General features: G+C 39.2%; 1 protein-coding gene across 28 annotated transcripts in view; it reads left to right on the forward strand.

Moving 5' to 3' along the window:
- Positions 1–13,076, forward strand: part of prom1a (prominin 1a) — an 80,595-nt gene that overhangs the window by 31,181 nt on the left and 36,338 nt on the right. For 26 of the 28 annotated variants that reach the window (XR_005640428.1, XR_005640426.1, XR_005640429.1 and 23 more), the window contains exons 2-4: positions 2,857–2,915; positions 3,777–3,803; positions 8,238–8,443. Coding sequence is in view for 9 of the 28 variants with exons in the window: in XM_039813020.1 (XP_039668954.1) it covers positions 2,857–2,915; positions 3,777–3,803; positions 8,238–8,443 (292 nt within the window). In the remaining 19 variants the exon portion in view is untranslated. The remainder of the gene's footprint in view (positions 1–2,856; positions 2,916–3,776; positions 3,804–8,237; positions 8,444–13,076) is intronic. The other 2 variants (XR_005640424.1, XR_005640427.1) reach the window with 1 other exon arrangement.

Consider the following 13,076-nt stretch of genomic DNA (forward strand, 5'->3'; position numbering starts at 1 on the left):
GGGGACAAAAGGAATGTACACCTTCACTACAAGGTCAGGGGCTTCTTTGAAACACACGCAAAGGGCCACTACAAGAAAAGGTGATAGCTGGGCTCACCTCATCCTGAAAGACACAATAGTGACTGACATCAGCCATCCTGGGGTGGAGGAACCATCATACAGAAGCTGTAAAACTACAATGGGAGGTTGACCTATATAGTTAATTTGCTTTTCCCAAACTTGTTGGGAAATTCTGGCAGGAAAAGTGCAACACAACCTTCAGCTGTTCGCATAGAACAACTATCAAACTGCCCTGCACCCGAACTGCACCTGCTCTAGCTCTGTAACAACCAGTACCAGCCTGTGGTTGTACCAGGAGGGTCAAGTGGGCAACTATCCAAGTGTGAGGAAGCCTGACTGAGAAATAAAACACCCTTTCAGTCAAATAATCCTGCATTAATAAATGTTTAAATAAAGGCAATTAGACACAACTGCTTTAAAAGATAAGCTCCCCTCTTCCTAAACAGCAATAATACTAGGTGAAGTATAAGCCTGGAGCGTCCTTCTATTAATACAAATCTCATGCTTTGAGTAATAGGCAGGGATCATAAGTCGGTTTTGTGTCGAATTAAAACAATTAGTGTCAACTACTGTTTGTCTGTAGGATATGTTCTTCCTTCAGAAAAAAGAAACACTGCATTGCAGAGGGAGAAGCCCTTGTGTCTTTTGCATCTTATTTTTGGAAACTGATTGCCTCTGAGAAGGCTTGCGGTCTCTGTCATCATTATAAGATGAGTCACAGCCAGCACTGCTCCAGGTGTCTGAAAGACAACAGAGACGTAGAGTATTTGATACGAGATAGATTTGTTTGGGTTGTTTTTCCATGAATTCCATTTTTTAAGTGGATTTAATGTAATTGAATTGTTATTGAAACACTATTTGCAAAAATAAAATTGTTGTAAAATCAGACACTATCCTTTATGAAATATTATTCTGTGTTTCCCCTACTACAGTTATATTTGGAGTGTGGCCCAGACCGCATTCATTCATTCATCTTTTATTATAAATAAATGTAAAATTATTAAGAAATAAAGTTGACATATTGTCCCTTAATCATGTATAGTTCAAGTATTGCATTTCTGAATGTTGTGGTGTTATTTCTGGATTGAAAAAAAAGTTTGATTGTTTATCTTTTCATAGTTTTGTATCTTTCGATGACCACACATCTTTCGTTTTAGTTGTCTAACTTTGCAATACAGAAAGATCAGACGCTGCCTCTGGACCCCCCGAGAAGCAAAGGTGGACAGGATTTGACCCAGCTTGGCTGACCGAGAAAAAGTACAGTTCCTGGCTGGCTATTATTTAATTAAAATGTGATACATACAGATACATTCTGGGATAAAAGAACACTCTGGTTGGTTTACATTTATTTAAACCAATCACAATCGTCTTGGGCGGCGCTAAGCTTCGTCTGCAGCGACGGTGCCTCTGCAAAGTAGTCTCGGGAAGGAACTTGTTTTGGTGGAACATTTGCAACCCATAAAAGAAAATGCCACGCACCTGTACAGTATTAAATGAAGATAACGGTTCACACAATACAGGAATGTGAGTTATTTAAATTAGCTGAATACATGGTTAAATGTAATTTGCTCTTACCAGTGTATCGCCGTGTGTACTCTGTCCATAGCAATTTCCACCAATCAGTCCCAAAACTTCCCAGTTAGAGAGCAAATGCGGAAAACATATTCTTTGTAAATCTTTACAATCATTCTCTGAAAGAACCAAGCAGGCCTGCCTCGTTGCAGGATCCAAATTTTCTTCAAAACCTGCCATTTTCAGCGTGTAGCTTGCTAGCTGGAAGGTTTTTTGTTTCCCGTAGTGAAGGGATTTTAAGAACGGCAACACACAGAGAGCATAAGGTGAGAGGCAAATCCTGATATTTATCCTAGAAATGTACTTCCATTGATCCAGACTAATTGTCAGGAAACTCCTACTTGCTCTTCTTACAACAGTCCAAACACAATCGCTTTCTACAAATCTAAATGATGATCTCTTATGATGCTACTGCCATTCTTACTTTTAAAGGCAAAGCTACTGGGTGCTCTTTGGGGCTTGTTGTAGGCATGCAGATTTGTACCATTACCTTTTTTCTAATGATGATATTTTTTTTTTATGCAGCAGATAGTTATTTCCTAAGATATAATTTTAACTATGAGTTTCATGACTGAAGGAAACAGTCAAATAACAAATTTACAAGGACCTTTCCACCCAGAAAAACAGTTTCCTAAAGTAGAGTTTCACTGAGTTCTTCTGAGATCCAGAAGAAACCAGACTATCAACAACATGACCCTAACATGATGTCAGGCTAGGAATAAATAAAATAAGAGCTCCTTATCCTGTCAGACTTGCCCCTGTCTAAACCCAGTGGGAAGAGATGAAGGGACACTGAAGTGTCAGAGTTTGGCTCTGGATTTCCTGACACCATCTTGTCAAAGATGACAACTTGCTGCTTCAGCTCAACAGTAATACTTTCTCACATTAACTACTGGCTATTGGCTGAGGTAGGTTTCCATACCAAGAAAATGACCATTAATTGGGTTGTAAAGTCAGAACCTTTGTGTCCACCACAAACAACATCAGAAAAATAACACTTACTAATGTAGCTGACATTTACCAGAGCAAAGTGTTTTCTTTTCCATTTTCAAGATACCACAATCCGCAAGACCAAATGATTTTAGTGATACCCTAGTGGTTTGATTTCTTATTTGCTGTGTGAGTAGATGTAATATATGCTAAAATGTATACAATGTAGTTACGCACAGCAACAGCAGCAACAGATCTCTTTATGTTATGTTTGTTTTCTCTGTGTTGTTGCAGATCTTATTGTCAAACTGGCAAAAGACAAGTTTGGAGCCATTCAGACTGAATACCAAAAGGTAACTGTGTGTGTGTGTGTGCGGTGGTGTGTGTGTGTGTGTGTGTGTGTGTGTGTGTGTGTGTGTGTGTGTGTGTGTGTGTGTGTGTGTTAAAATTATTGTTTTGGTGTGCCCGACTTATTGCATTATGGTTTCTGATTGGATGCAGCAATTTATGATATAAATTACTGAAGAAATGTACCTCTGAGGTAGTTACATTACATTACATTACATGTCATTTAGCTGACGATTTTATCCAAAGTGACTTCCAATTAAGTGCTTTCAACCCTGAAGATGCAAACTCAGTACAAGTAGTAAGTGTAAGTACATTAGCTTTAAATAAGCAAAACTACAAAGAGCTTCAAGAAAAAAAAAAAAAAATATATATATATATATATATATATATATATATATATATACATATACATATATATATATTTTTAGTTCCTGACTTCTCAGGTGTTAATAGCTTTTACAAGCCAAGGCAAGGCCATCTTTTTACTGGTGCCCTTGAAAGAAAATGGTAACTGCTTCTGGCACAACCTATGAATTTAGAGAGAGATACATCATTTTATTTTTTTTGAGGAGCAACTTTGATAACCAAAGATTTTTTTTAACTCTTTGACAGTCCCTGACATCTAAAAGTTCACTTTGTACCTTCCTCTCAATTATGGGAGAATGTGTTGCATGTCTGTGTGCAGCGTTACAATATGCAACTATGTGGATATGCATGCCAGTTTTGAATCCTTTGATTTCTCTTTTATGTTGTTCTATTTCATCCATGTTTTTTGTTTTGTGGCTTTGCTCTTTCTTTGACGCTGCGTTGCCTTTGTCTTTTGCATGCCCTCTTCATCTGATCTGCTCTGATCTGGCCTCCCTCAGCCAGAGAACATAGTGCTGACCCTTCAGGTAAAGTCTGCACACTGGACTTAGTGCGACCCATCCCCTGTCTTCTCATGCTCCACTGTCCCGAGTCATCAGGGTTGCACAATTCCACCTAGAATTATAAACTTTGTGTTAAACTTTAGTTGACATATCACTACATCTTTGGTTTATTTCAACATCTTTATCATTTGACTATTCATAATTATTTGTGCAGCCCTTCGACTCTCACCCAGCCTCCTATCCACCTCCAAGTTAGCTTTGCCAAAACTGTAGCTCCTGTCTCATTTAAGTCCTGATTAGTTTTTTTTCAGCTTCATGGAGAAACAACAATGCTGACTGGATAACAAAGTAAATGTTCTGGTGCTCTAGAATGTGTCATGGTCCTGACTCTTACGTTAAGCTTATTGTAAAATAGTACCCTTTGGCTGCTGAGGACTTGTGTCCCTGTTTGGGAATGAAAAAAAACCCCAGCACATTCCCTTCACAGCCAAATCAAACCAAAGCAAAATATACCAATATGGGTTTGGCAAGTTATACTTAAAAGTCTTTTCTACTCAATTGGGGTTCATATGAACTTAATACCGTCTCGATTACATCATGGATGCAAGGACCAATGAATAAATGTATACCAGTTAAGAAACATAAATATTTAGACAGAATAGCTTTTTCTGCTGGTTTGCCGTCTAATTTGCTTCTCAGTAGTATTTGCTCTGATATCGACCCAAACCACAGCAAAGTATACAGTATACAGTTAACTAATGTCAATATTAGTGCTGTACCGAATTTCTTTTTTTTTTTTACATTCACAGCTTCTAATGAGGTTTTCGAACAAAGCTTTGAATGTCTGTCATCATTTTTTATGATTTCATCACCCTAAAGGGGTTATTTAAATGTAATTCATGGTGACAGGTGCGTGCCTCCCTTTGTGTGCGGCAAGCGAGAGAGCAAATAAGTTTTTGACTGCAGTGAAAATAATTTTGAAAGGCTAAGCGCCAACAAATAGGGATTGAAGCAGAATATTTCATAAGATAAAAACATGTGAATTTAAAAAAATCGTACTTCTTTTTTTAATACATTTTGACTTGTGAACCTTACAATGCTCTGGAGTTATTGGAAATGTTTAGATCACACATGTCAGAATCAATCCTATGCAGCCACAACTGGAATCTAATTCTACAAATAGTATAATACTTATAATATTAGTGTAGCCTAATTTTTGAACAACGGTTTAAACAGAATGAATAGACCTGCAAAAATAAAAAGCTGTGCAGCATTCAAATTTTGATTTAGAAGCTTCAAAGTATTCGGTACAGCCCAATGTCAATAGCCCAAAAGTGAAATGTTATCCAATGCCATCCTACTAGCTCTTATACTTTGATTGTTCTGTAAAATAAACCACCACATCTTATCAAATCAATTCATATCAAAGCAAAAGTGTTTTTCTGTTTGTGGAATTTGCATTGACCTTGACTATCTCCTTTATGTCACCACCCAATAAATGCAAAGCAGAACAATCACGCCTTAATAGACCAAAAGTACAGCGGATCATTTTCCTGATTGTACAAGGTTAATCAGTGAAATGTCCTGGTGTAATCTTGGCTTGAATAAAAGCCTTCCACACAGTGGATTTAAATAGTTTGTTGCAGTCTTCACTTTTGCTACCCAAATCATACAAGCTATCACCGAGAATATAATGTTTATCTTGTGGTTCCAGAATGGTATCCAATTCAATTTACTATCAAGCAACAGGATCTGAGCCACAATAATGAATCAAAACAGGAAGCGCTATAAAAGAACCCTGATGTTAATTTATTCACAGCGGCTTCTATAACTCAGGCATTTAGCTTACAGTCAGTGAGCAGTTTAGGGTAACAGCATCTTACTTGAGGACACTTCAGCGGGCCTTGTGGCTGCTGCTTTGATTTAAATCTGATTTCATGTTACAGAATTGCCTGTCTTAACCACTCAGACATGATGCCACCTCATCATCCAGTTTGTTCTCATTGGATGGTCACCTTCTTCTTTTTGGCATTCGCCAAGACAAAGCTATAGTCCAAAAATAGTCAGAGCTGCAGGCCCTTGAAGAGTGCTTGTGGAAAAAACAAAAAAACATTTTGACCTTTTTTTTTTGGTAAAGATTCACCCAATAACAAGCAGAGCCCAGAAGCAGAATGACAATGAAAGCTTCATATTTGCAAAATGTCCTCAACAACTGGGTCGACATTGGTGTTTTAGATGACAGACCACACACACACTCTCACACATGCCAAGTGTCTCTCTTTTTTTTTCTTTGCCTAGAAAGCTCTCTCCGGTTCCCTCTTTATCTCTCGTCCACTGACCCTGAAATCATCCATGTTTTCATTCCTTAAGGTTAGAAAGGGTGTGGCCAGGAGCCTCTCACAGCCAAACACAAGCTTTTGGAGGTTGGATTATGCTCACCGCCTGAGACTTCTAAGCTTGCACAGAGATTTCCGAATGACCCAAGAAGAATACTCCTCTCTGACGGGTTCAGAAGCCCCTTCTTTTCACCCTGCATGTTAAAAAGCAAAAAGCCGCAGGTCCCTGGAGAAGGCAGGGTCATTGACTTATGAAGACGATTAAGATTAGTATGAATCAGCCAGGAGAGCAGTTTACCCATTCAAGAGCGGTGATAGCAGCCCTGCTTTGATCCTTTCTTAACGAGAAGCTATTGAACATCATTGTGACAAGTTACATGCGGTGTGGGAATTGCCAATCCCCTATTCAATTTTGCCAATTTCTAAATCCCGTGCTGAGTGTGGTGTAGATAGGGGCAGATTAAGTAGGAGCAATGTGGTACATGACAAGAGAAGGGAAGCTCTACTGAGAACCTGCCAACAGCAGCAATTTAACTCTCTCAATATATCAAGGGGAATTTGTAAGAAATCGTGTGGAGTCACCTTGAATATTTCTAATATTCAATCAAAGTCGAGGATTATTGAAGCTTTGTGATGAGGGATGTGCAGATTTTACAGCTGACTATTCAGAGACAATGCACCATCCTAACTCATACAGTACACAGTCTAAATACAGAGTTTTCATTATTATACGACAGTCAGCATTCTTATGCTCACTCCTGTGTTAACAGGCTCAGCCCATGCATCTTAATCTTACTGGTCCTCGCCACAATTAATTAATTAATTACTAGCGCTCTAACTGTTTAACCTAAACAACTAGCCTCTAATCTTAACAATCTAACTGTTTACTGCAGATACTGTATATCTGCATTTCACAAGTGCACAATCGAAGACTTTTCATTCACAACTTTCCATTTTCTAGTTTGTCCAGTAAGGTTTTGATGTTTTTTCAAAGGTCCAAAGGTATACCACATGAAGATCTTCAATTTTTAGGCGTGAAGCTGGAGTTTTTCACCCAACAATATGTCACTAAAATCCTATCTTGAACCAAGTGACAGAAATCTGGCAAGAATAATTAATAATTAAAAAATAAATTAATAATTGTGTTACACAGTTTCCAAATATCCCCAACTAATAAACTGGAACTGGTTAAGTGATGCACCTCATTTTTTTTTCTCAGAAACTAACACTTTCCCCAATAAAATTACAAATTTTGTTGATTTGATTTGTTGCCTTGTTTCAAGAAAAAAAAATCTAGATTTTAGTACTTCAAAGTACTTCAGTACTACTGCAGTTCACTCACTGCCTTGTAGTCTGATCCTAGTGAAGCAGGTTTCCCATCAGAAATGCTGTCTTTCCCCATCATTAGTGGGAAAAACTGCACCACAGGGCTACATGGATGGCTCTGACTCCTTTGAGTATTTCCCATCATCCTTCATGTGTTGCTATCCTCTCAGTGCATATTGCGGTTCATTGAAAATTTATGTTAAAAACAACCTTTAGCTTACTGCTCTCTCACCAAGTCTCAACCAGCTTTCAGTGGCGTACGTGAGAAATGTATTAAGAAAGAGTGTCTTGGCATTTATGTTGTGTAATTATGTAGTTAAGGAGTCGATCATTGAACTGACTTATAGTATTTAAGAATTAGAAAGAAAGGACTCTCCAGCAGTGAGTAGTGTTACACAATGTGTTTATTGTTTATCCACAAATCCCTTTTGGACAAAGAGTAGAGAGAGAATTTCCTGCAGTGGGATCCTACCAGATATTTTTAGATTTGTTGCTCATTTTATCCTCTGCCTTGTGTGTCCTTCCTTTTTCTCCTTTACTGCGTTATTAATCCCTCCTTTCTTCTCTCCCTCACTACCCAACTCATCTGCTCACCTCTCCCAATCCAATTCTGTTTTCCCTCAACAACCCCTATCCCATTTTCCCCCCTCGTTGTTTCATCTCCCTTTTTGTCTCTCCACCTCTGATCCACATTTTCTCTCTAAATATCATTTCCATGTCCACCTCCTTTCTCCATTATGTTTCCTAAATAAATTGTCCCTCATTCTTCATCTCGTTCCTCCCCCGCTGACCCCAGGCCATCTACTACGAGATAGGCTTCCTAGTATGTGCGGCAGTTGGCCTGCTGTTCGCCGTTTTGGTGCCGATAGCCGGCCTCTTCTTCTGCATGTGCCGCTGCTGTGACAACTGTGGTGGCGAGATGCACCAACGCCAGAGGAAGAACGCAGACTGCCGGCGTGGCCTGCTGGGAACACTACTCTTCGCCACCTCACTGGTCATCACGTGAGTAGTATGACACATGCATACACACACGACAAACATAATGATATTAGCTTGCAAGCAGACGTGTATTTTCTGGTGCAAACAGTGTGGGCAGACTTGTTTATGCATGCACACTGGAATGCAAGATACACCTCTGTCTTTCTGTGTTTTATAGTGTTGTACTCACACATTCAGGCAAAAACGCACTGTACACACATGCACCTCTGGTCATCTTGTGAGTCTGTTACACACACAAACACACACGGTCATCAGCTTTCTCCATCCCCCATGCTGTTTGCTATATATAGTAAATTCCTACTGTGAATACTGTATGTGGCAGCACCCTTCATACTTGTGTTCAGCACTGGTCCTTATAATCTGCAAGGGATTCACAATGAAAGCTTGCATGTTGTGGGACATTCAGTCATGTCAACGCACAGCTAAGATAGTAATAAATCAAAGACAAACAAATCCATAACATACCTTGGAATTTGATCACAATTATTTTAAATGTTTAGATTGGTATCATATGCTTTATATGGTTGTCACCTCTACACTTTACTATTCTCCTTGGCTTTCTTGTATAGTAATTATAATACCTACAGTTCTGCATCTGCCTTCAGGGTTTATTATATTACTGCTCCAGCTGTCATTTCCCCATTTAACATGCACATTTTAGGCATTTGGCTGATGATTTTATCCAGTAGGAAATGCAGTGAATCTAGCACTAGAATTGATTCCTACATTGCCAATTTTTTTCGAACTGTAGTAACTGTGATTAGTTGTTGTAGTTTAATAGATAGTACCTTCAGCTAGTTTTGGCCTGGTGTGGTTCTCCTTCTACAGTGCATGCTCAGATAATAGACCTTCTATACATATTTTATATATGCAAACAGGCAGCTGCCAGCCAGCAGTAAGGTCATGACTCCAGATACATTTATCCTACAGTTGGTTAGGGTATATTTTCTAAATATTGCAGAGTCAACATCTTGGCAAATGAGAAATAGTAGCAAAGAGAGTGAAGAAAGTAGATTTCCTAGACTGGAAATGTTTCTACCTGGACCCTGTCTTTTCTATTATTTCCAATTATATTAATCATTCCAAAACAAAGTCATCAGCTGCTGCCACTACAGACTTGCTTAATAGCCAGGATGAATTGGAGGAATGGTAACAGTAAATGTAAGTATTCATTTGGGCACCTGCTTATTGTTTTAAGAGAGAGCTGAACATTATGAACCTATCCCTGTCCTTTAAGACTCTTCTCTTTTTATTGACATGTATTATTTATAATGCTTTTGGGATGTAGTGTTGTCTTAATATTAGAGTGTCAAAACCCAGGAAACTAAGATTCCGGCACAAATTGCACATAGTAATTGAAAATTATAAAGTATTGGGCTGAAAATGTTTGGGAGTAAAGCTTTAAGTTTACTTTGTGATTCTTCTATAGAGGCCTATTACATCATCTTGCTGTCCTGCCTTTCGCTGAAACTCATCTCTCAGAAAATGGACCACAGGAAACTCAATCCACTCTCCACTCTGTTTTATAGTCTCAGCGGTAGAAGGAGCAGGAGCCGCTGGGGATGTAGCCACAGTACAAAAGGCTTGGGAGAGCTGTGTTTGCCTCTTGTGTTAGGACTGAAGGGATCCAGGAGTGTACTTAGTTTGATGTTCTTTGACTTTTTGTCTTTGTTGGAACGAAGCTCGGCTATTAGAAATTCCAAGGCAATATCCTAGAAGCCCAGATTCTAAGAGCATCCTCAGAGCTCTTATTACATCTCCACAGCTACCAGGCAGAGACGCTGCAGAGACTCTAATGAAGAAATTACAGGCAGGAGAGGTATGAGTACCAAGCCCAGGCCCAGACTGCATTTTACTGCCACTAGAAAGCTGACAGCGAGGTACAGAGGAGTGCAGGGGTGATATTTATTTTCCAAGAAGTGTTAAAATCAGATTAAGAGGGGTAATGGCTTAGAATGAGATAGAAGACAGAATATGCCAAAAACAAAACTATTTTTAATCAATAAACCACCTATGTCACTCAGCATGGTAATGTATGACTTACTTGTTTTTCATTATTCTGGTAACATATCTTTAATGGTAGGCCGTAACTGTTGTGATGTTTCTGCTCTGCACTTCCCAGACAGGACATTGTTTTTTTCCCTTGGACTTCCTGTTGATTAGGTTTTAGCTTCTATATGTGGCACACTTTTTAGTTTTCTGCTCATGCTAACTTGTCAGTTCTTGTCTTCCAAACATATTGAAATGTAAAACACATAGCAATGCTTTTTTTATAGACCTACTATACACTGGCTGTTCGATCTAAAATATATAAGTTGTTATGAAGGATTTTGCACAGGATTAATGCAAGTAATAATCACTCCCTCCTGGCATTATAATGCTACAACTTGTTTTACCTTAATGCCCAGTTCAGACCAAAGATTCGCGACAAGACGAGTTGAAACTTGCAACTACTTGCAATGCGCCGGTCTGCAATGCTAGTTCTAAAATGGCTTTGTCTCGTCATGAATCTTTGGTCTGAACTGGGCTTACAGAGGGGTGTTAGAATGCAAAACCGATTCTACCTTGTCATAGTTGAATGCGACGATGAGTTTGGAAGGTAAATAGGACATACAGAGAACCTCAAAATCCCATTGACACCTCTTTCCTTGAAACTGCCTCTGAAAACGGGCAAATCTCAACGAACCACCGAGTTGACGTCACCTTGGTGGCTCCTCCTTATTTGGCTCTAGTCTCTACCTTTGTCACGCCCCAACATTTACATAGGCTACACCACTGATCTGAGATCAGGAAGTCTTCTGAATAGGGCGCGCAGATCTCAGAAATGTTTATGCGAGAAATCAACTATGTAGAGGTGAAATATGGGCCGTTTTACGAAAATTGATCGCTAATTGCAAATCTTGTCCAACTGTGTGTCGGAGTTCAGCAGGAGCTCAGCAGGCTAACGTGACAGCGGCCGGTGCTGCCTCGCCACCCGGCGTGTCCTCCTTCACAGACCCCGGCCCGCTGTGAGCTAGATGGATCTCCATCACGGCCGGCTGGGGTTTATGTGACAGAACCAGAGCAGGACTCGAGATCAGTATAAAATCTCACTCTTACATCACCCTTTACTCTGAAGGGTGGGCAGGGTCAAATCCCGGAGGATGCTATAGTTGTAAACCTGAATGAGTAATGTTCACAGGGTTAGAGTAGTGCTGTGGGGATTTGATTCACATGGATGCCAGTCATGTTGAAAATGCACACACTCCTGTTCAAATGCTCTGGCTGCAAATGTGCTGTCTTAGTAACACAGATGGGTTCGCCGTCAGTGTGTGTGTGATCAGATATACCAAACATACAGGAAAAGTGAAGTTCAGGACAGAGTTCATTCTGTATGTTGTGTACTAGAGGCAGAAAATTGGGCGCAGCTTTGTCAGAATAAATCTGAAAAGAAGATTTTGTAGATTCAATCATTTACTAAACACAAATCATTTCATCAGAAGCAGATTAAGGCAATACTATGATTAGTGCAGCTGTTTTGTTAACACATTCATCGGGTTAAATCAGGGGAATGAAACTTGAAATCTAAATAAACATAAACTGATTAACAGGCCCGTATTAATTGTAAATCCTCAAATTACTGTTTCATGTTATTACATTAGCCTGATTTCTTTCAGAGCTATAAATCTTGGCACATGCCAGAAGTCAGTGATCAAGAGAAAGACAAGTGTTTCTACATGTTAGCAGTAGTAGAAAATCAAAGTGAAGTGTTAGCATCACAAATTAGCTCCCACCCCACAAACAGCCATTTAGAAAGATGTTCTGAGTGAGATGAATTAAAACTGATGTAATGGTATTAGTAACGATGCAGAAATAATGAATGAACGTCTGCAGCGCTGTTACAGTTATGTTTGGTCTGATGAAGCCAGCATTACTGAATCTAAATGACCTAACTTTCCCAAACATTGTATGTGTTTATTCTTAGTTTTTTTTTATGCTATTAATGAACATCAGCATCCATATGAATACATTTAGCTTACCCTTTAGTAGCTTGAAGGTTGACAAGATCCTCTTATTCCACACTGTCTCACAAAATATATCTTCTGTATCGTCTTGTTTTAGTTTTTCATTAAAGCTGTATGATATTCACATTATATGGGGTGAAATATTCAAACTCAAGACCTCATCATCATGGTAGTGTTGATGAACAACAGCTTCTCAAAACTTCTCAGTGGTTACAGCTGTCTCACTGCCAGCCCATGTGTGTTTATTACCAATGTATCATGTCTTAGCTATGCATAAATACATGTACTGTGTAGTGAAATGGCCTGCCAGCTATCAAAAGGCAGAACATTATTAGAACAACAGCAGGAGCTTTTTCAGTCTCCACTAATCAGCTCTGATTCCACATGCATGGATTCATAATGATAAAATGACAGATAGAAGATCCTTCCCTCTGTTTCCCTCTCTGTTACCCAGCATGCATGTCAGCAGTCTATTTCAGTCGCTGGGTGTCCAACACTATTAACACAAAAGGTCCCAACATTATGGGCTTAGTAATTCATGCTAATCATATGGGGTCTAATTATGATAATGTATGTAGCAGTATTCAGCGCTCTGCACTTTAAATCTGAGTCAGTAAGTTTGATACTGAGAT

This window comes from Perca fluviatilis, chromosome 10 (assembly GCF_010015445.1).
Source record: "Perca fluviatilis chromosome 10, GENO_Pfluv_1.0, whole genome shotgun sequence".
NCBI lineage: Eukaryota > Metazoa > Chordata > Actinopteri > Perciformes > Percidae > Perca > Perca fluviatilis.